Source organism: Palaemon carinicauda, chromosome 41, assembly GCF_036898095.1.
Source record: "Palaemon carinicauda isolate YSFRI2023 chromosome 41, ASM3689809v2, whole genome shotgun sequence".
Lineage (NCBI taxonomy): Eukaryota > Metazoa > Arthropoda > Malacostraca > Decapoda > Palaemonidae > Palaemon > Palaemon carinicauda.
This window is the reverse complement of record NC_090765.1, coordinates 29,744,100-29,766,810: the sequence shown is the minus strand read 5'-3', so window position 1 is coordinate 29,766,810 and position 22,711 is coordinate 29,744,100. Positions and strand designations below refer to the sequence as shown.

The 22,711-nt window shown below is 39.7% G+C and overlaps 1 protein-coding gene across 3 annotated transcripts in view; it reads right to left on the bottom strand.

Annotated features, from left to right (window-relative positions):
* BRWD3 (bromodomain and WD repeat-containing protein) overlaps positions 1 to 22,711 on the bottom strand; it is a 128,523-nt gene that overhangs the window by 93,879 nt on the left and 11,933 nt on the right. For all 3 annotated transcript variants that reach the window (XM_068364453.1, XM_068364456.1, XM_068364455.1), the window contains exons 7-11: positions 21,820 to 22,009; positions 19,753 to 19,901; positions 18,641 to 18,757; positions 5,510 to 5,710; positions 4,265 to 4,488 (exon numbers count right to left, since the gene is read on the bottom strand). In XM_068364453.1, coding sequence (XP_068220554.1) covers positions 4,265 to 4,488; positions 5,510 to 5,710; positions 18,641 to 18,757; positions 19,753 to 19,901; positions 21,820 to 22,009 — 881 coding nt within the window. The remainder of the gene's footprint in view (positions 1 to 4,264; positions 4,489 to 5,509; positions 5,711 to 18,640; positions 18,758 to 19,752; positions 19,902 to 21,819; positions 22,010 to 22,711) is intronic.

The window sequence follows — 22,711 nt, the reverse complement described above, 5'->3', positions numbered from 1 at the left end:
AACCGAAGGCATCATTCCCCGTAGAACCTAACTTACCCTGGTTGTCGCTGCCTGCCGAAGACCCTGAAACACAGGCCCACGAAGGGGGCGAAGACACAGACACAACGTTACTACCCCACAAGGGGTCATCGGAGGACACGTGCCCCCCGAGCACAAGGGCCGACTCTCCGGACGCACTACTGGGCTCTTCACTAGCCCTAGAAGGACCCGCAACCCCCACTGCACATTCACTAGACTCTTGGGGAAGATCGCTTTGTTCTTTCTACACAACAGACTTACCTCGGCCCCTACTCTGTGTAGGGGACGGCGAAACAGAGGCCCCGTCGGACCGCTCACTGGGTGATGGTAGCGGCGAAGTAACGCTAGCCTTCCTGGGGGAACGTTTCGACGATTTCATCCTTTTAGTTCCGTAACGTACCCACTGGATATCACTCCAACCTACACACTCGGGGCACATATCTGATGACGAACAAACCCTTCCCCTACAGGAGGAGCAAAGGGAGTGAGGGTCCACTTCAGGCTTGGAGAGGAACGCTCCACACGATTTACCGGCTCTAGGCCCAGGACAACCGTGAATTTGCTCCATAATGCACAAACGCAAGACACAGGCACGCAGAAAATCAAGGAATACACTGGGTAAGCACAAGGGTGGAAGGTGAACACACAGGAACACCCGGGAACAGTACACAGGAAACACAAGTTACCACGCGGGGAACACGTGGGACACACAGAACGCACACAAAGGATCGATAGAGAACGAGAGCGACGTGTTGACACGTCGCGACCAGAGAACTTACTGGAGATTTCGACCTGAGCGGACATCGACCTAGCGATAAGCCTACCCTCGGGGCACATTCTTTAATGCCGGGGTAGGCCTCCATAGAAAACGGGATGGAGGGTACCCTACACAAAACTCTGGTCGGTAGAGAGGAGATTACAGGTAACTCCTAAGAAAGTAGTTCGAGGTAAGTATTCATGTTGGAACAAACATATTACTATACAATAAATAATAATTAAAGTGCAGTGTATTAAATCATATTAAAATACTATGGTAAACATTCAACTAATTAACATAAATCCTAGTGAACAAACTATGAAAACAGCTGTGACTTTTTATATTAACAGTCTTTAAGAGCTAAACAGTTGCATTTTCTTTGAGTTAAACTATCTACTATTTGAAGCGCGCACACACGCACACACACACACACACATACACTCTCTCTCTCTCTCTCTCTCTCTCTCTCTCTCTCTCTCTCTCTCTCTCTCTCTCTCTCTCTCTCTCTCTCTCTCTCTCTCAAGATGAAATGGTAATGGGGGAGTTACATTCCTGGACAGTGGGAAAGTCTGTCTATTTTGGGATTTTGTTACTATGAAACTTGAAGAAACACATTATTGATATACTTAAATGTCACAGAAACAATGCAAAACACATTCTTACTCTTCTTGTATCCATTTTATAGTAAAATAAGTTATTATCCATAAACATTCACATCATGACGCATTAGCCTACTCGTCACTACTGTCGGCTGTCGCTTGGCTCGCTCCCGTCCCCATCCTGAAACCCCTCTCCCTCCTCACACAGTGCTCTCACTTTCTCTCTCTCATTTCTTCCTTTTAATCTCATGATTATTTATTTACAGTACCATGAATTTTATATTAATAAGTAAATTTTTAAGTGAAAAAACACAATAAACAAAACTCTTGTATATATGAACGCACAATGCTACTGCATATGCATATCAAACACATTGGCGATTTATTTAGTTTTCATTTCAGTAAATAAATAACATATCGTAACATATTTTCCTTTTAATCTAATGATCATGTATCTAAAATTAATTTTATATCAATAAGACCATATTTAAGTTAAAAATCACAATGAACTGTACTGTGTGATACGTATGAACACACAATGTTACTACGTATGCATATCAAACACACATTGGCAATTTATTTCTTTTATCATTTCGGTAATCAAATTAAAGATCGTAACATATTTTTCCTTTTAGTCTAATGGATATTTATTTACAATTAATTTCATATCAATAAGTACACATTCAAGTTAAAAAAAAAAACAATGAACATTATTTTCCGGTATGTACGAACGCACAATGCTATTACGCATAGCAAACACAGTAGCGATTTATTTTTCTCTCAATTCGATAAATCACAGACTGTAACAATTATTCGTTTTAATGTGATACTTATTTGTTTACAATTAATTTTATATCATAGTTTTCATACATTTCGTTTTAAGCTATTGTTATTAGTTATCCTATGAATATGTCTGTCTGTCTGTCTGTCTCAGAGGTGCCTTACTATACACAGAACAGATTCAACAGAAATCTTCTTTTCTTTAGAATGTGACAAATAAATACTACACACAATATAATCTTTTACTTTCCTTAAATCTATGTTTGATCGTATGCATGGATAAAGTCGTCTTTCGATTTTGTCAGCTGATCTTTGGCTTAATAGCCGACAGCATAACATATATGAACTAAAAGATGCCTAAAATAATTCTGGTTTTCGATGTTATATGAACTTTGTTTAATAATTTTTGTAGTTTTCTATTATCAATTCAAGATGTACTTTAACAACAGCAATTACCGATTGTTTTTAGGTACTGTATTTTGGTTTTGTTGTCAGGGGTTTTCAACGTTCAGACGGTAACATGATTATGCTCACATATAGTAAAAGTATTGTTGATATGATTTTGCACCCTATCACATACTCCTTGAATAAAGGAACACTGTTCAACAAACTCTCGACCAGTTTCTTATTAAAATGCGTATCGAACAACAACAGACGAATCAGCTATTGACGCTGACGATCCACAGCCATCTACTTACTCAATGTAAACAAAGATACTGAAAATAAATATTGGTAAATGTAACCCTTGAATTTATTTCATAATAACGCAATATAATTTTCATAACTTAATTTGTTATCTAACCTTACAAAGTTTTTCTATTTTATACTATCTTAGAGCAAACCACATTCACGAATAAAAGGCTGCGATGTACTATAAACATGCTAAATTGTGAACATCTACATTTACAAGTATAAATGTACATTTATTCGTAAAATTATACTGTATTACTGTTTTTGGTACATTGAAAAATAAAATTTATTTGGTTGAAAGCTTAAATAGATTCTTATTAACCTAACCTAACCTCTCTCTCTCTCTCTCTGTGGAAATTTGACTCGTGTAACACTGGACATTTCATGTTAACAGAATATACCTCAATAAACTATACACACATAGAACAGATTTAACAGAAATCTTTAGTTTCGTTAGAAAGTCATATAAATACTACACATAATACAAACTTTTACTTTGCTTAAATTTATGTTCGGCTGTAAACATGGATTAAAACGTCATTCGATTTCGTCAGCTAATCCGTAGCTTTAGCCGAGAGCATAATGTATATGTAATGAAAGATGTTTAAAATAATCCTGGTTTTTTTTTTTTTTTATCTGAACTTCTTTGTACTTTTCTATTATCAATACAGTGTGCTTTTATATTGGTTTTGTTGTCAGCCGTTTTGAAGGTCACGATGGTATTATGATTATGCTCATATATAGTTAATAGCGTATTGATATGATTTCGCTCCCTATCACGTAATCGTTGAAGAAAAGAAGAGCACAGTTCAATGAACTCTCGACCAGTTCCTTTTTAAAACGCGTATCAAACAATATGAACAGATGAATCAGCTGTTGACGCTGACATCCACACACATCTACATACATGATATAAACAAAGGTATTGAATTTAAATATTGGTAAATGTAACAACTAGGTTTGTTTTATACTATCGCAAAATAATTCTTTTTAATAACTTAATTTTCTATTTCAACCTTACAAAATCCTGCAATTTTATACTATCTTAGAGCACACCAAATTCACAAATAAAGAGGCCGTAATGTACTGTAAACATGCTAAATTGTAAACATCTACATTTACAAGTATGGATGTACATTTCTTCATAAAAGTAAATTACTTGTTTTCCGTACTAAATTAAAAATGGACATTTATTTGTTTGTAAGCTTAAATCAATTCTTATTAACCATATGTTATTCAAATTGCCTTTATAAATAAAATTTATTTGTGGTTTAGCCTGGTGACAAGTAAATTTGACTTGAGTTGCCTCTCCTGGAACCAATTACTAATGGAAGGTGAGGAATACCTATGTGTATATGTGTGTAAAAAAAAAAAAAATGAATAAATAAAATATATATAAATGAAAGAGATTTATCATTACCATCATGCCCAGCAGTGAGGATAAGTCTCGATTCACTTGGGTGAGCTTCTATAACGTATGCGTTGTCTTCGTGTCCTTTTAGTATTTGTTTCAGCTGACCTGTAGCACTTTCCCATACTCTCAACCACTTATCGTTACTCGCAGTGATGACATATTCATCAGTTCTGTTCCAGCCAACCATAGTTACTTGCAATCGACGAATTTCTTCTGGTGGAGGGTCATCCCTGTATCAGGAAAAAGTTTGTCTTCAATGGAACCTTAATTAAACAGCCAACTACCTGGTAAGTTAAGTTCTGCAAGCATATATGATATATTTTTTGAGTTGGTAAATACTGTAATGGTATAATTATGATTTTTTAATTAATACAATAGTTCTATTTTTCTTCCTTTCTTTCATTTACACAATTTCATGTTTCCCCCATACTAAAATTTCATAAAATATTTGAAAAATTAGAGAAGAAATTAAGGATATGACAACAGTAAATAAAATTTTGAAGATATTCATACCTCAAATGTTATTTACCTTATCTTAAAACTAAATGTACTCCAGTGAAATTAGTTCCATAACTATAAACATACCAATATAGGTCACTTAAATACGCAAAATTTCCAGTAAAACTTATCAAACTCTCCAAGAAATGTATTTTATCTAGAAAGAAAAGTACATTTATCAACTAAAAGAGTTTCTCTGCTTTGATAGAACACAGGAACAGTTTAAATTCAATTTTGGATTATGACGGAAAGGAGAATAACAAGACAAACTTAAAGTCTTTTAAATTGACCACAAAAAACTTTCAAACTAAAAAGGCTTTGCTTGTAATCAGCAAATTCGAATACTGATATGTTCAGTTGAAATATTCTTAATTCAACCCTTCTTTATTTCAATTGTAATTCCTTTCTTCTCAATAGTTAAATATATGTTCACAAAAATAACCTGCTTAAACTGACAATCAACTTAACATTTTCTACAACAGAACATGCTTTAGAATTGCTGGGTATTCAAATTTAAATGATCATTAAAATTTTGAATTTGTTACAATGAATCAAATTATATAAAAAATGTTCATCAAAATAAAGGACCACACTGGAAGTTCAAGCAAATTCTATTAAATCGGATAACTTTATTACGAAGGTTAATTTGTATATCACAAGTGAATATCTTTACTCTCCCATTGTCATTCACTTGAATAAAATAACTATTACACACTTTATAACTATATTTTACATACGTTAAAATGAACTTACCCGGGGAATCTTTCTGTCATGTTCAAAACTATATTCTGCCATCCCTGTCTTTCATAATACCAAATGAGTGCCGTGCCATCCCGACTTCCAGTGATGAACCGTAGTCCTTTGTGGCACCACTGTATACTATCAACTCGGTCCTGATGTCTCTCGGCTTCTAAAAGTTTCTCCACTCCATCTTCTCCCCCTAAGTGATAAACTCTGTCAAGATAAAAAACAAACTACATTAGCAAAATTGGATCTTGGGGGTCGATTACATGTACAAGGTTTGTGAAGTAACAAATTGTGGTTGGAAATTGTTAAAACAATGTTACAAAGTAAAATTATAAAGCAGAGTTAGAGCCTAAGTCATATCATCAGAGATAATTCTCAATATTCATTACCATTCCAAAATTAGGATGGCACCAACAAAATAGGTTTTTCAGGTATGGACCATTTAACATGTAATATATTGCAATTTTCCAATAAACCTAAATTTTCCTAATAGTTATTCACAAACAATTTTCCTGTCAAGCTACTCCACAAGCTTTATTTTAGCAGGAACTTCCATTGGCACCATGATTGCTTGTCCCTCAAAAACTACAAACTTTAATATAATTTATATCTTTCCTAGCTACACAAATCCCAATTCATTTAATTATGTCAGTTCTGCCACAGCCTGCTATAGCCAGTTCAAAAATTATCGATGGTCTGGCAACCTGGTATGGTTGCATCATCCAACCTCTATGCGGGCCTGTGCATCGGTGCTCGTGGCTGGGATCCCACTATGTCTCTGGTCAGAACTTGTGGGGTGGTAGGGTCAGGAAATATAACTTGAATGACTCGTTTGTATAGCATAGAAAAATAAAAAGATAAAAATTTTTATTTGTTCCTACTTGGATACAAACTGTTGTAAATCAATTTATTATTATTATTATTAGCCAAGCTACAACCCCAGTTGGAAATAAAGATGCTATAAGCCCAAGGGCTCCAATAGGGAAAAATAGCCCAGTGAGGAAAGGAAAAAAGGAAATAAATAAATGAGAATAAATTAACAATAAATAATTCTAAAAAACAGTAACAACGTCAAGAGATATGTCCTATATAAACTATTAACGTCAAAAACAGATATGTCATATATAAACTATAAAAAGACTCGTGTTAGCCTGGTCAACATAAAAATATTTGCTCCAACTTTGAACTTTTGAAGTTCTACTGATTCAACTACCCGATTAGGAAGATCATTCCACAACTTGGTAACAGCTGGAATGAAACTTCTAGAATACTGTGTAGTATTGAGCCTCATGATGGAGAAGGCCTGGCTATTAGAATTGACTGCCTGCCTAGTATTACGAACAGGATAGATTTGTCCAGGGAGATCTAAATGTAAAGGATGGTCAGAGTTATGAAAAATCTTATGCAACATGCATAATGAACTAATCGAACGACAGTGCCAAAGATTAATATCTAGATCAGGAATAAGAAATTTAATAGACCGAAAGTTTCTGTCCAACAAATTAAGATGAGAATCAGCAGCTGAACACCAGACAGGAGAACAACACTCAAAACAAGGTAGAATGAAAGAATTAAAACACTTCTTCAGAATAGATTTATCACTGAAAATCTTAAAAGACTTTCTCAATAAGCCAATTTTTTGTGCAATTGAAGAAGACACAGACCTAATGTTTCTCAAAAGTATATTTGCTATTGAGAATCACACCTAAAATTTTAAAAGTCATACAAATTTAAAGAAACATTATCAATACTGAGATCCGGATGTTGAGGAGCCACCGTCCTTGACCTACTTACAATCATACTTTGAGTTTTATTAGGATTAAACTTCATACCCCATAATTTGCACCATGCACTAACTTTGGCTAAATCTCTATTAAGGGATTCACCAACCCCAGATCTACATTCAGGGGATGGAATTGATGCAAAGAGAGTAGCATCATCATTGGGATCTTTCTTAGGTCAGCCTGACCCTTAATTTAGAATGGTCATGACTGGTCCTGATAAGTAGCAAGGACATGGCAGTCTAGCCTCTCGGGACTCATAGATAGGCAAATGTGTCACGACCCGAGGAAAAAGGATTTAATCATGCAGAACGGCCAAAGGTGTAAGATTGAAGGATGTGTTAAAATAAAACATCATTACCCATAATGGTGGAGCTTACCTGCATAAGTGTCTGATCAGTGGAGATACTCCAAAGGGAGGGAGAACAAGAGAAAAAAAGATCCAGAATCCAATTCTCAAACCAAAAAAATCTAGAAGTAATTGATAATGCAACACTAAGCAAGATGTCTGGCAGGACCTAAGTTTTTATGCCAATTGTTTCGCAGCCAAATCAGGACCTACAGAAAAATTGTCTAGGGACCTGTGGGTGTAATCCTTCATGTAGTGTGCCGTCAAGATTGTCTGTCTTTTCCAGACTTTCACTTTAAGCACCTGGGCTACCAAGTGGTTTTTGCAGAACGCTAAGGTTGCGGGAACACCACAAATATTATGTGCTTTGGAAGGAGCCCCAGGAGACTTTTCTCCCAAATATTTGTGTGCTTCATGATTGTCTGATCAACAAAAATGAGCATTCTTAGTCACAATTTTTCTTTCATCTGATACTCACTATTAGGTTGGGAATACCCAGACGACAAATACTAGTCCTCTTTAGGAGGACTAAAGAGGACTAGTACAGGACATAGTAACTAACTATCCTCATCATCAGTTACTTCCATTATTGAGGAAATGGAGGAGTCAAACCAATGGTCATTAACAGAAAGATTTTAGACAGGTTCATATGGTGTCATCTTCAGGAACATTACAACCTTGATCACACACCAAGCAGAACTAGATTTGTCTGATTAGGGGGGAAAAGATAGACTTCACAGGGGGAGAAGCAGAAAAATGCATGGCAGCTGCTCTTCTTAAGACGGAAGTCTGGCTAGATTTCTCCCACTTCTCTAGGGCTGCAGTGTCTTAAGCAGGTAGGAATGAGGTATGACCAAAAACATAATTACCTAGAACTAACGTGTTTCTCGATGCCATGTGTCGGGAAAATTTGAATGCACCTACAATTCTTCATTCAAGAATACAGTTTTCCCAGATGGAGGCACACTGGTGGAATAGGAATACTAGAGCTTTCACCCCAGAGTGGACAAGTTTTTCATATGGTTTACATACGTTCGGGACAGATAAATTCTCCAACACAGCACAAAAGACATTGCTCCTGACCAGTGGTCAAGCCAACAGCAGGCAAAAAATCCTGACATAGAAGCAGACACTAAATTAAATAATTTGGGTGCTGAAAAGGTGGAGGATTACTGACCCAGGCAATTACTTGGAATTTCTGGTGTCAAAGCTGCTACTTCCAGGTCAACGGGTACAGGATTATGGACGAGCTTCCTCTCGCACAAAATTTATATTGACATGAGAGCGTAGGAGAAAATAACTTATACAACCTGCCTGCTCTTAAAAGAATTTTCAACATCCAAAATATGTTTGCTTGTTTATTTGAGTCATGGGGTCACAAGCTTGAGGAGACCAAGGAATATGAAATCAGTGTTGAGCACTCTGGGCCGATGGGATGAAGCCATCAGCAAGACAGCAAGGAGCTTCACTAAGACCATTAATATGGTGAAAAACACTCATAATTTTCATAAATGTGGAACCTTCACCTGGCCCTGAAGCAGGGACTTCCACATGGGCAACACTTGTCACAACTGAGGAGTCTGCCTCAAAGGAAATTCTGGAGAATCATCATTGACATTTAAGAATGATGGGCCTGGAGATGGAGATTTAAGTCTAGATTCTGTTGGGTGCTGGGATTTTTACACTTTTTCAGGAACGTCTTTATGCTCACGTTGAACTTCTGGTGTATAAGCTGAAGAGATTGATGACAATCTTGAAAAATCAGTTAGATGCATCATAGTCAGGTGAAATATAAAAAAACTTTTAATAATTTGTATTTTTCTTATCTATACTTACCATGAACTACATTCAATAGGATGTTCTGGGATCTTTCCAGTCTTGGCCAGAAAAATCTGGACACGCCTCCACTCAGCTCACAACTCCCATAGTGCAAGGAAATGACCAGAGGTCAGCTCGGACTATGGCAGGCATTAATACGCCAATCCAGTTTCCTTGATTACACACGACTCTCCCACCTGTGGAATCTCGCAGGGAAAGTAGGGCAGACAATAACCTGAATGTAGTTTGTAATAAGTCTAGCTTGAAAAAATACAAATTACTATGAATTTGTTATTTGTTCCAATACGGTATACTTCCACAAACTACATTCATAGGAGACTCACGCTGATGAGGGGAACAGGTGACAGAGGTGAACAAGGAGGGGAGCAGCCTCAAAAGGGAAGACGACTATCTGGATACAAACTCAACAAAGAACCCAAACAAAAAGCCAGGACCTAACCCATACTGGGTATGCCTGCAAAAAAAGATCACACTCACCAAGGCCGGGTGATTCTTCATTTGATACTCAGAACTCGCTCGTGAAGTGGGGAGAGGGAATAGGAAAAGATATACTCTTCCATTCAGCTTGAGTATGAGAGTACTGAGTCACGGTTAGATCCGTTGCTGTGCAACCACGACCAAACTAATCTTAAATAGTACAGAGGGATTTGACAGTGCAGTTCTTCAAGACCTGACAGATTGCCATATTCTTGGAGAATGTCATCTACATGCCAATACAGTACCTCTGATCTCGCGGAGCTTCATTAATTTTGGCGAAGTGACTCCCACCGACTGATAAGCTTTCCTGATCGTAACCGCAGCCAAAAGGAAATAGTGTTCCTATAGATTGTCTTCTTCACCCTTCCCGTTGATACAAAGAGGCTCTTGATGGCAGGACGTAGCCTCGCCCTACCAACAGGGTATTTCCTGACGGCTCGAACCGGGCAGAGAAGTTCCTTGACAACGGATTTCGGGATGGCGTGGACTGCAAACTCCTCGAACCTGGGGTCTGCTACTGTGGGGTTCTAGGTTTTCACTACAAAGGAGGGGAAAAAGCAGAAGGTCAGCTCATCCACCCCCTGTGTGACACACCTCGTTGGACAAGGCCATGTAACTAGCTGACCCTTTTGGCATAAGCCAAGGCCTATAACTTGGCTCCTCCTGCTGAGCCCATCTGCAAACACATTTCTTCTTCCTGAGATGAACCTTACTGCCAAGAGATGTCCCCTTGTCTACAGTCCACCCTAGGATTTCTTCTGTCAGGTTGCAGGGTGGACGAGACTTGAGGTCTCCAGTTCATGACGTTGGCCACCCCTCTAGCATTGTCACACTCTAGGGCTACCGCCCTCCCTGTGACCAGGCTTCCCAGGAACTCCGTAGCCTTCTGGAGCCCCTAAAGTTCCAATTCGTTCATGTACAGAGCCTTCTCCTCGGGGGTCCAATTCCCTGACCGGGACTGCTCTAACAGATGAGCCTCCCATCACTCCTTGGATGCATCTGTAAACAACAGGAGCTGAGGAGGAGGGTCCCACAGAGACTCCTTTCATGGTGTTTCTTCGGTCTGTTCACCACTGGAGGGCCTGCCTGGTTGACTGGTAAGGGGAGACTTGCTGAGTACATTCCCTAATGGATGCTTCAACATGCTGCTGATGTCCCACTGGATTGGCAAGAGATTTATCCTGGAGCGAAGCACAAACTTTTCCTGGGACACCAGTTGCATCATTAGGCACTGTAAGTCCACAAGGGAAACTGGTGAACACCTGCGGGTCCGTGGGCTACCTGATGCAGAGGGTCCGAAACTGGGGAACGTTCTTCCCCCCACTTGACCCGGAGGATCCTGCTGGATAGGTGTACTGGGACTAATAAAATGATTCCTTCAGGTCCAGGGACAACCTACAGTGCCCTTCCCTGATGGCCGCCAAGACTGTCCTTACGGGTTCCATCGTGAAGGTCCACTAGTGCATGAATTTGTTAAGGGCGGACATATCTATCACCGGTCTCCAACCCATAGGTGGCTTTCTCTGCCAGGAAGAGATGGCTAAAATACCCCAGTGACTCGCCGTCCGGCTTCCCCTCCATTTCCGCATCTTGCTTGAGGGTACACTCGGGCACACTATTCTGTCTTATCTCTTTTCCTCTTGTTTTGTTAAGTTTTCATAGTTTATATGGGAAATATTTATTTTAATATTGTTACTGTTCTTAAAACATTTAATTTTCCTTGTTTCCTTTCCTCACTAAGCTATTTTCCCTGTTGGAGCCTCTGGGCTTATAGCATCCTGCTTTTACAACTAGGGTTGTAACTCAGCAAGTAACAATAATAATAATAATAATAATAATAGGACCCTCCACCAAAACTGGTCCTTCGGCTTAATGGGGGGGGGGGGGGGGGCTCCTGGTTCCTGAAGAGGGAAGGGAGGGTATCTTGCAAAGAGATACGGTAGTGTTCCCTCAAGACTTGTACCATCCTAGGGTTGGTGCAGTTCCACCCTCGAGAAGCATACCTCTATCCATGGAGTCTGAAGGGGAGGAAAGCCTCCGGTCCTACCGATTCCAGGGGAATCTACCATTATGGGGATAACGATTGGTAGCTTAGCAAGTAGCAATAATAATAATAATAATAATAGGACCTTCCACCAAAACTGGTCCTTTGGCTTAATGGGGGGGCCTCCTGGTTCCTGAAGAGGGGAGGGAGGGTATCTTGCAAAGAGATACGGTAGTGTTCCCTCAAGACTTGTACCGTCAAAGGATTGGCGCAGTTCCACCCTCGAGAAGCATACCTCTATCTGTGGAGTCTGAAGGGGAAGAAAGCCTCCGGTCCTACCAATTCCAGAGGAAGCTACCGTTATGGGGATAACAATTGGTGGTGGGTATCGTAAGGGCGATGGTGACTCCAGAGGAGAGCCGTGTTGCTGGGGACTACCCTCCTGCCAGAGGGCAGGGGTGCTGGTTGAGGCAGGTAACTCGGCCTGGGGCAATGGGCACCCTCAGACTCTATTGTTACTACTTACTAAGCTACAACCCTAGTTGGAAAAGCAGAATGTTATAAGCCCAGGAGCTCCAACAGGGAAGATAGCCTCGTGAGGAAAGGAAAAATGGAAAATAAAATATCTAAAGAAGAGTAACAAAATTAAAATAAATATCTCCTATATAATCTACAAAATCTTTAACAAAACAAGAGTAAGAGATATAACACAGAATAGTGTGCTCGAGTGTACCCTTAAGCAAGAGAGCTCTCACCCAAGACAGTGGAAGACCATGGTACAGAGGCTATGGCACTACCCAAGACTAGGATCATTGTTTCATCTGGAGTAGGTGACAAAGTAGCCAGAGAAGGAGAGTGATTTAATCCCATTCCTGGAGAAGAGGGAAGGTTGCGGCTTGCTTCGTGAGTTCTGGGGCTCAACTAGAGAAAAGTGGCTCCATCCTTCTCCCGGAGGATGGGGAGGTAGCAGCTACATTCCCCTCCCGAAAGATGGGGAGGTAGCGGCTCGCATTAAGGGCTCCCGTAGCCTAGCCAGTGAGACCGTAGGGAGCTCTTTGGGCCTACAATGGCACTGTCTACACTGGAAATAAGTAAGAAGTGGCCAGCGACCAGGGCAGGCTCAGGGGCAGCCAGACTTCCTGTTGGCCCACTACTAAATCTCCCTCGCTGAGTAACCCTTCAAGGTGCATATTTACTAAATCATTGCGCCGTAGGAACAAGGCAATGACTCTACGGAATGCAAAAGATTCGTCTAGTGAAACCTGGTCATCTGTCGATAGTCCCCAGTGAAGAATGAGTGAGTCTACGGTGTGGTTCTTGAGCAGAGCGGGATGGGTCGGAGCGGATTCCATTGTAACGGGAAGAGCTGAGACAGCGATAGCCGTGTCAGGGTCAACACGGTGCTACCCTTGTGCTGGGCTCCGGTAGCAATGAGAGGGGGAGCGGAGAACAGCATAGTGGGCAGACGCAATGCAACAGGAGTTGTGCAGTAGGTAGCGGAGCAAAATCCTTCAGGACTCGGTCAGTCACAGGAGTGGAGCCCGCTGTAACAGGGAGAGCTGAGGCAGCGAGCTCTGGCAATCCAAGGAGGAGTGCGAAGTCCTCTGTAGCAGGCAGAGCCATGGCGGCAGGAACAGTGTCGCTTCTTCTAGGCTCCGGCAAACCAGGAAGGAGGAGCGCCTACGGACAGGACGGGCCCTCCATAGTTGCACCAGTACCTCCAAAACCTGTGCAGCGGCTAACACTACCTCTTACTGTCTATCTGTGAGCTTGTTCCTGGAATGTGACGTGAACTGCTCAGGGACACATCAAACGAAGGTGATCAGGCGGCCCTTCTCATCCTGTCACGGTTCTCAGTCTCCTCCCACTGAGGTGAAGAATCCTTTTCCACGATGACGAGTGGGATCCGTCCCTCTGCAAACGACAACTCCTTGGAGGGCAGAGCAACTACACGTCCCTCTAGGGGGACCTGACCAAGTGCCTGATGCCAATCCGAGGAAACGAAGATCCTCCCGTGAAGCGAAGACCTTGGGGTGGCTGGAGCAGCCAAAATGGCTCAGATGTCTGCGGTGGGCCGAGTGAAAAATACGAGGTCCTCTGATCTCTTCTTGATACCGGCACGCTCAGAACATGAGGTAGCAACACCAAGAAGCTAGTTCTAAGGCCTCTTAGACGATTCCCTGTCCTTGGAGGGCGGCACGAACTGCTGGGCTCCAACATCAGGGGGAAAACTGTGACGGGAGAAGGACGCCACGCTACGATGGGGGAAGCCTCTCTAAAGAGCCCATCATAATCCTGAGACATTGGTGGGCAGCTGCTTTGTCCAGGGACACGAGCGAAAGCCTCAGAAATGTTCATGCGCAAGGTACAGTCCCAGGAACTGAACAAAGAGCAGCGCCCATCAGTGTGGTCCCTGGGCTAGGAGGAGTGGGTCAGCAAGGCGTCATCTGTGGTGGGCAAAGCCAAGGTGAACAGAGCAGAGTGGAAGGCCGCCAGTCAGAGATCTCTCTGCTAATGGAGTTTGCTGGTCCCAGGAAGTGGAGCATTCGCGGAACGTAGTGGAACACACGTGGCCACAATTTGGTACATTGACCTGTACGCATGGACTGAGCTGACCTCCGGTCGTTTCCTTGCAGTTTGGGAGTAAGGAGCTAGAAGGGAGGTCTATTTGGATTTTTCTGGTTGAGACTGGGAAAATTCCAGAACCTCCTATGAATGTAGTTCGTGGAAATGTCACATCGGAACAATGGAGCATAAAATGGTTGAGGAGGCAGCAGAGGCTAACCTCTTTCCCAACTGATAAACTAGAAAACTCAATTTTGTGCAATTTATAATCTCCCTATAAATATTCAGGTTTCCCAGAGCTAGAAATTCTGGGATCAGGTCTAAGCTTATGGACGGCTACAACCGTTGGAGGAGAGCAATGTCTCAAATGGTTAGGTGCTGAAGGTGCACAATGCAATGCAGCAGCAGGAGCAACTTTCGGGAATGGGAGATAAGAATCCTCTAGTCATATTCTACTAGTAGACTGGCGCAATGTTCTAACCTCTAAAAGAGAAGAATCTTTTCTATAGTCAGAATTCTGAGACTGATAATGCACTAAAGAATGATAGCCATCTTCTAAATGGATTAGTTGAGGGGAGGGCAAGGCTCTGGGTAAAGGAAAACCCTGGAACATACAGGGTGAACATCAGGTGAGCACATAATGGCAGCGGCGCATTCAGATGGAGTGCTAGCAGCAGAAAATGCAGTGCACTCTGGATGAGCAAAAGTTTGCAAAAGTGTCTCCAAGGCTTTGTGAGATTTGCTTGTATGATTTTAGACATGCTGACAAGCCATTACTAGTTCCCAAATGATGCTGAGCTTTCTGTACAAAGGTTTTGTTTGGGAAAGAAATATCACTACAGTATTTCTATTATGAAAAGATGGACCTAAAGGATCTTGAGGAGTAACAGGAAGTTCCGATGATGTTGTAGGAGGAAAATAGTACATCCCTGATAACTGCGATAGTGGCAAACAGGAAGAATGGTGGCGTACAGCTGAAGAATGAGGTGCACGCATTTGTATGCAATGAAGAGATTTGTGCATTATGTGCACAAGGGAAACTTCTGGAACAAAACCAGAAAGCTCTCTTAGGTCTCCTACTCAGAGATAAAAAGGTACTCATATAAGCAAAGCACACTTGTAGGAGGGGATGGCGAACGAGCAGGATTACCAAATTCAGGTGAAAACTGATGAACATTGGCCTGCACATTATCCACAACTGTAATAAAGACAGAAACTAAAGGATCATGATCTGAGGTAAAATTCTTGCCCTCGCTAAGGACAGGAAAAACTACATTATCAAAAACTAGATTGTCATCCTCCGTTATCGAATCTCCAGGAGACTGTAACAAAGCATCAGACTAGGGAAGATCAGGACTTGAAAGGTAAGGCTTGAGCTTCTTATACTCCTTCAAGGCTGAGGCAGTTGGAGGAGAATGATACCTCCTGGCGCCTTATTCCTGCATCCGCTGAACTTCTCCCACTGGGAGGTGAACCACTCCATACATATGTGTCACAATGAGAATCCAAAGAGTACCTATGTCCTTTACACAAAGAACAAATGGGATGAGGATCAACGTCAAATGCAGCTCACAAAGTTATCTGAAGGGTGGCCCAACACCAGGACAAGTAAGCATGAACACTTGCTTCACACTAATACTGAAGAAGATAAAGAATATAAGTGTTGAAGACGAGGTCACTAACAAACAACGATTCACAGCAGCAACCAAAAGAGGAGTGGAATCCAAGCCACAAGCACAGACTTCTACGAGGGTGATCCAATCATACCAGGTTGCAAAATCATTGATAATTCTTCAACGGTTTGTAACAAGTTGCACCCGAACTAACCCAATTAAATGACTGATTTGTATCTGTGCAGGAATAGTCTAAACTGCAGTACAGGCTTTGCAGACTGAAATCTATACTAATTTCTTTCACTAGCATGATTATTTTTGGATGCATACATTTATCTATTAGGTTATTCTGCTATCTTTTTTTTCACCCTAATGTTAGTACTCCAGTCCAACTGTTCCTAAAGCTCAGATCATTGAGAATTTTTCTCGGTTTCTACAAGCCATGAAGTTCCGGTGAGAGTGGGGCTGAGACAGGGATGTGTGATGTCGCCGTGGTTGTTTAACTTGTATGTTGATGGAGTGGTGAGAGAGGTGAATGCTCGAGTGCTTGGGCGAGGATTAAAACTGGTAGGCGAGAATGACCATGAATGGGAGGTAAATCAGTTGTTGTTTGCGGATGATACTGTACTGGTTGCAGACACAGAAGAGAAGTTTGGCAGATTAGTGACAGAATTTGGAAGTGTGTGTGAGAGAAGGAAGCTGAGAGTTAATGTGGGTAAGAGTAAGGTTATGAGATGTACGAGAAAGGAAGGTGGTGCAAGGTTGAATGTCATGTTGAATGGAGAGTTACTTGAGGAGGTGGATCAGTTTAAGTACTTGGGGTCAGTTGTTGCAGCAAATGGTGGAGTGGAAGCAGATGTATGTCAGAAAGTGAATGAAGGTTGCAAAGTGTTAGGAGCAGTTAAGGGAGTAGTAAAAAATAGAGGGTTGGGCATGAATGTAAAGAGAGTTCTATATGAGAAAGTGATTGCACCAACTGTGATGTATGGATCGGAGTTGTGGGGAATGAAAGTGATGGAAAGACAGAAATTGAATGTGTTTGAGATGAAGTGTCTAAGGAGTATGGCTGGTGTATCTCGAGTAGATAGGGTTAGGAACGAAGTGGTGAGGGAGAGAACGGGTGTAAGAAATGAGTTAGCGGCTAGAGTGGATATGAATGTGTTGAGGTGGTTTGGCCATGTTGAGAGAATGGAAAATGGTTGTCTGCTAAAGAAGGTGATGAATGCAAGAGTTGATGGGATAAGTACAAGAGGAAGGCCAAAGTTTGGGTGGATGGATGGTGTGAAGAAAGCTCTGGGTGATAGAAGGATAGATGTGAGAGAGGCAAGAGAGCGTGCTAGAAATAGGAATGAATGGCGAGCGATTTTGACGCAGTTCCGGTAGGCCCTGCTGCTTCCTCCGGTGCCTTAGATGACCGCGGAGGTAGCAGCAGTAGGGGATTCAGCATTATGAAGCTTCATCTGTGGTGGATAATGTGGGAGGTTGGGCTGTGGCACCCTAGCAGTACCAGCTGAACTCGGTTGAGTCCCTGGTTAGGCTGAAGGAAGGTAGAGAGTAGAGGTCCCCTTTTTTTGTTTTGTTTCATTGTTGATGTCAGCTACCCCCCAAAATTGGGGGAAGTGCCTTTGGTGTATGTATGTATGAAGTTCTTAGCTTGGCCATAACTAATAAAGTTTGCATTTGGGCCTCCTACAAGGGATGTTAGTTTTGAGGTAAAAAAGCTGGTGTTTTATAGATGTATGCAAAGATATACCAATTAATGAAAGAAAAATTATATGGAATATTGTTATTATTATTACTAGCTAAGCTACAACACTAGTTGGAAAAGCAGCATGCTATAAGCCCAAGGGCTCCAACATGGAAAAATAGCCTAGTGAGGAAAGGAAATAATGAAATAAACTATATGAAATTAATGAACAATTATAAAATATTTCAAGAACAGCAACAACATAAAAACCCATGTTTCATTTATAAAGTATAAAAAGAGACATGTCACCCTGTTGAACATAAAACCATTTTCTGCAAGTTTGAATTTTTGGTGTTCTACCGATTCAACTACCCATATATGAAGATCATTCCACAACTTGGTCACAACTGGAATAAAACTTCTAGAATACTGTGGAGAAGGTCTGACTATTAGAATTTAATGTATACCTAGAATTACGAACACGACGGTACTGTCCAGGACAATCTAAATGTAAAGGATGGTAAGAATTATGAAAAATCTTATGTAACATGAATAACAAACTAATTGAACAATGTGCCACAGATCAATATCTAAATCAGGAATAATAAATTTAATAGACAACCCAATAAGTTCTTATAGAATTAATATTTGATAGTAAGTTACACATATAACATGGACATGATGGAAGAAAAGTAACGGTAACTGACGTATAGTAAAAAGCTATAAAAAAGGACACTGCAAAGACCCTATGTAATATAGGTATAGTACATTGTCAACACTAACCCCCTGAAAGGCAAAGGTACTGTAAAACTTAAAAAAAGTTTACTATTAACACAGCTCACCTTACAAAATGGTCAACACCACCAACAGCTAAAAAGTTTCCTCCATGACTGAATGACGCACATATAAGCTGAGCATTTCCTGGACGAATTCTCTCATTCACTTTTAATGGTTTTAAGCTGAAAAAGTTGAATAATACAAATGAAAATCTACAAAGCTTTATCACAGATGAAAAAAGGTAAAATAATTAATTTCAAATTATACAAAAACAAGTCATGCCCAGATTCTTTATAAAAATTTATTCTCCTGAGATTACAGAAACATCTTACAAAGGTAAAATTCATAAAAACACACATGTAATGTACTAAAAGCAAAATTAATTTACACCCCTGCAACATAAGCACCTAAAATCATAATTAACGAATTATCTAAATCCATCATTACTGCACCATAAACAAGTCTATCAATCTACCCTGTACTGTGCTCCTTTAAAGTAATACTATATATAAATATCAAAAAAAGAATAAAAAATACACAAAAAATTTCCTGTTACAACACTATTTCTCCTTGGAATCTCTTCAATGAATAACCATTTTCCAAAAGGTGTACAATGAACTTACGCATACTCATTTTCATTAGATACTGAAAATTTACTTCATAATTTACCTGAACCTGGTTTCTCCCTAACCCACACTAATGTACTATTTGATTAAATCATATAATTTCCCTCTGCTTGTTTACTTTACATTAACCCTTCTATTAAGAAAAATTGGCTACAGATTATCTAAATAAAATGGTTAAACTACTTAACCCTTTTACCCCCAGGCTCTTTGGAAATTTCCAACCCTTAACCCCCAAGGGATTATTTTTTCCCCAGCATATTTTGCAGTATATATATTTTTTTTTTATTGCTCTAACAGCCTTAATATTTGTCATAGAGAGGTCAGGTTGGTCTCATTCTCTTGGAAAATGCCTGAATTTTCTCAAAAAATTATCAAAAATATGAAAAAAATAAATTTTTATAGCATTTTTTTTGCAAGGACGTACCGGTACGTCCATGGGGGTAAAGGGATGAGTTTTGTGAAACGTACCAGTACGTCCTTTGGGGGTAAAAGGGTTAACATAACCATCACAAAAGTTTAAAATTTATTAGCAAATATAAAAAAAAACTTACTCAAATCTAACATCGTCATTCCTTCTGATGTATGTCCAAAAACAAACACAACCATCTCCACCCGTAGAAATAAGAACCCCTTCATTATCTGGAGCAGGGCAGAATTGCAAAGCAGTAATTACTCCCGTATGACTGCTTAAAACTGCCACCTGTGTATCAAATATTCACAGCATTAACTGAAAAGCACTGAAATAAAAATATATGGATTGTATAATACATGCCACATACAGTACTAAGAAGATAATTTGAGAAAGGGAAGGAGAAGGTCCTGGCATAAGGCATAAGAGACAGAATCTTGGGTTACACAATAATAATTGTACAAGAGAGAGAGAGAGAGAGAGAGAGAGAGAGAGAGAGAGAGAGAGAGAGAGAGAGAGATTCCTTGAGGTTAGTGGAGCATGCGTCAATATCACTGCCACAAAGAAGCCATGGAGATTTGAAAAGAAAAAGTTGACGGGCTACTGCCAAGGAGAATGATACACAAGAGACAGAGACTAGTCAAACCCCAGAATAACTATCATTCTTTTTCTTTTGCCATAAAACACATCACAAGACTGGTAGAGGTTAGATTTAAGACAGGAAAATGCATTGATGAAGTGTCTTATGAAACAAGTATGTGAAAAATTTTAAAGCAGAAGGTTGTGTTGTGTCTCCAGAAAGTTCAACTTATTTTTGGATAGAGTGAAGTAAGAGTTCAGAGAAAAGATTGTGGATGCAAGTGCAAAGCAAGGAACACAAAAATAAGTTTGAATAGCTTTGGTATAACATGTTTTCAGTGTTGATAGTAAAGAAAAAATGCAAAAGCAACTAGAGGGGCACTCAGTAGAGCGCAGACCTCCACCACAGCAGCCAATTTCTCGACCTTGACCTTATCATGTATTAATTGGCGTGGATTTTCATACACTGAAATATGAAACAATTTTGAAGTCTCTGTGACAAGGATGTCCAAACTTATGGATGATTACGTGATATGGACGTTTTGCTCGTCCATGACCTTGACCTTTGATCTTCCAAAATGTAATAATTTCTAGCTCTTTACATAAGTTTAAAATCCCTGCAAGTTTCATTACATTATGATTAAAATTGTGGCCAAGAAGCTGTTCACAAACAAAACGAACACACAAACAGGGGGTAAATCAAACTTCCTTCTAACGATGTTGATAGAGGTAATAAAACTAATGGGTTTGCAAAAGGAGAAAGACAAGAGTGAATATAGGGGAACAACAAAATATGGAAAAGAAAATTAATAGTTATACCTGTAAATAGAAAGAACAAGACACAGTTAAGAAATAGGTACATGGCCTCGCCCTCGGTCATAGTTGTACAAAACAGCTGATATCTTGAAAGTTTAAAAGCAAGCTCAACCATGATTCAGCAGTTTAAGCACAAATGTAACAGTGTTTTTTTTCTTATGGAGTCACCCCACATCAGATGAGAATCATGAAATTGTTAATAAACCTTTTATCTTTAGTTTTCTCCATACTACATAATTATCTTTTTATTTGAGTATCTATTAGGTTCTTAAGAGCTTTATACCATATTGTAATTACATACTGATGCAGGGAATTAAAATGTTTATAATAGGAATAACTATATGTAGGTGATGAGAATAGTTTTAGAAAGCACGAATGAACATTGGAAACTTATGGCATATGCCAACAGTTTGAGGAGTTAATTCTTATGAAGAAAAAATTAACTATTATAAACTCACAGAAAAGCAGAGAATTCAATCCTTATGTTAATTCACAAAAATACAACCATACTACAACATTCATTCAAAATCATCTATGTACAAGAGAGCAATAGAAAGTGACTGGGATTAAACAAATTACAGTACAAAAGCTGAAAGAAGCCTCAATTTTAACCTGTCTTCCATTACAAAAATTATCTATTGGTTGGTGATGGCCTATCATGAAAGAACTCGTAGTTTCTTAATACACCAACAGATGTCTCAAGCTAATCAAAAGTACATTGGAATACCATAACCTTAAGGTAGGATCCTGAGTGCCATGACTATCATTAGCTGCTATGAACAGTAAAATAACAATTTATGAAAAAATTACTTACCGGTGCGAGAGTTTGCAAGCTCCATACACGGATGATTTTATCACACGAACCAGCAGCAATTAATGAATTTTCACTGTCAATTGCCAAATCTGATATCTCTGCTGATGCACCCCTAAGTGTCGCCATTAACCGGCCATCTAGAGTGCTCCATATCTTAACAAGCATGTCATCAGCTCCTGTTATTATGTACCTGAGAACAGTTTAGCTTACCATGAATATGAAACACTCCTGACTCATTAATGAACAAAACATTATAGAACATAAAGCCTTATGGTAATATACATGCTGTACGTGAGGCAAATCTTAAAAAACAAAAAGGAAAAATATAATGTACATTATACTCTAATAGCGTCCTGATGAAATTTCATTGGATTTCCTAACATGAAGACATGTTAATAGTTTAAAAATGGCTCCATAAATACTTTTGGCATGACAATGATACTTCCAGACAAACAGACAAGAGATTTTATCTAAACAAATATGGAAGTTTAAAAGGAATAAGATGACGAAGAAAATGGTGGGGCCTAAATCCTAAAGGACACAATACCTGCTTATTGAGAAAAAACTAGAAAAACAGGGGAAAAACAATTTATAAGTTAAGAGTCATCAAGCAAAACAACATATCATTGGTTATTAATCAAATTACGGCTTTACCTATAGTGTAGGGGGACTTCTACATTTTTTGCTCATTGCAAAGTTAAGATTTATAAACTGCAACTGCGATTCACTTAAATACCTATTAAAAAGTACCAATACCAAAATACCACAGTATCCAAGAAATTACAATTTCTTTAACCATCTGCATTAACTTGAGTTAACATTTCTAAAGAAAATAGATTCATAATACTGTACCTTTAACAATCTAAAGAAAAAAAAAAACTGCTGGTAAAAC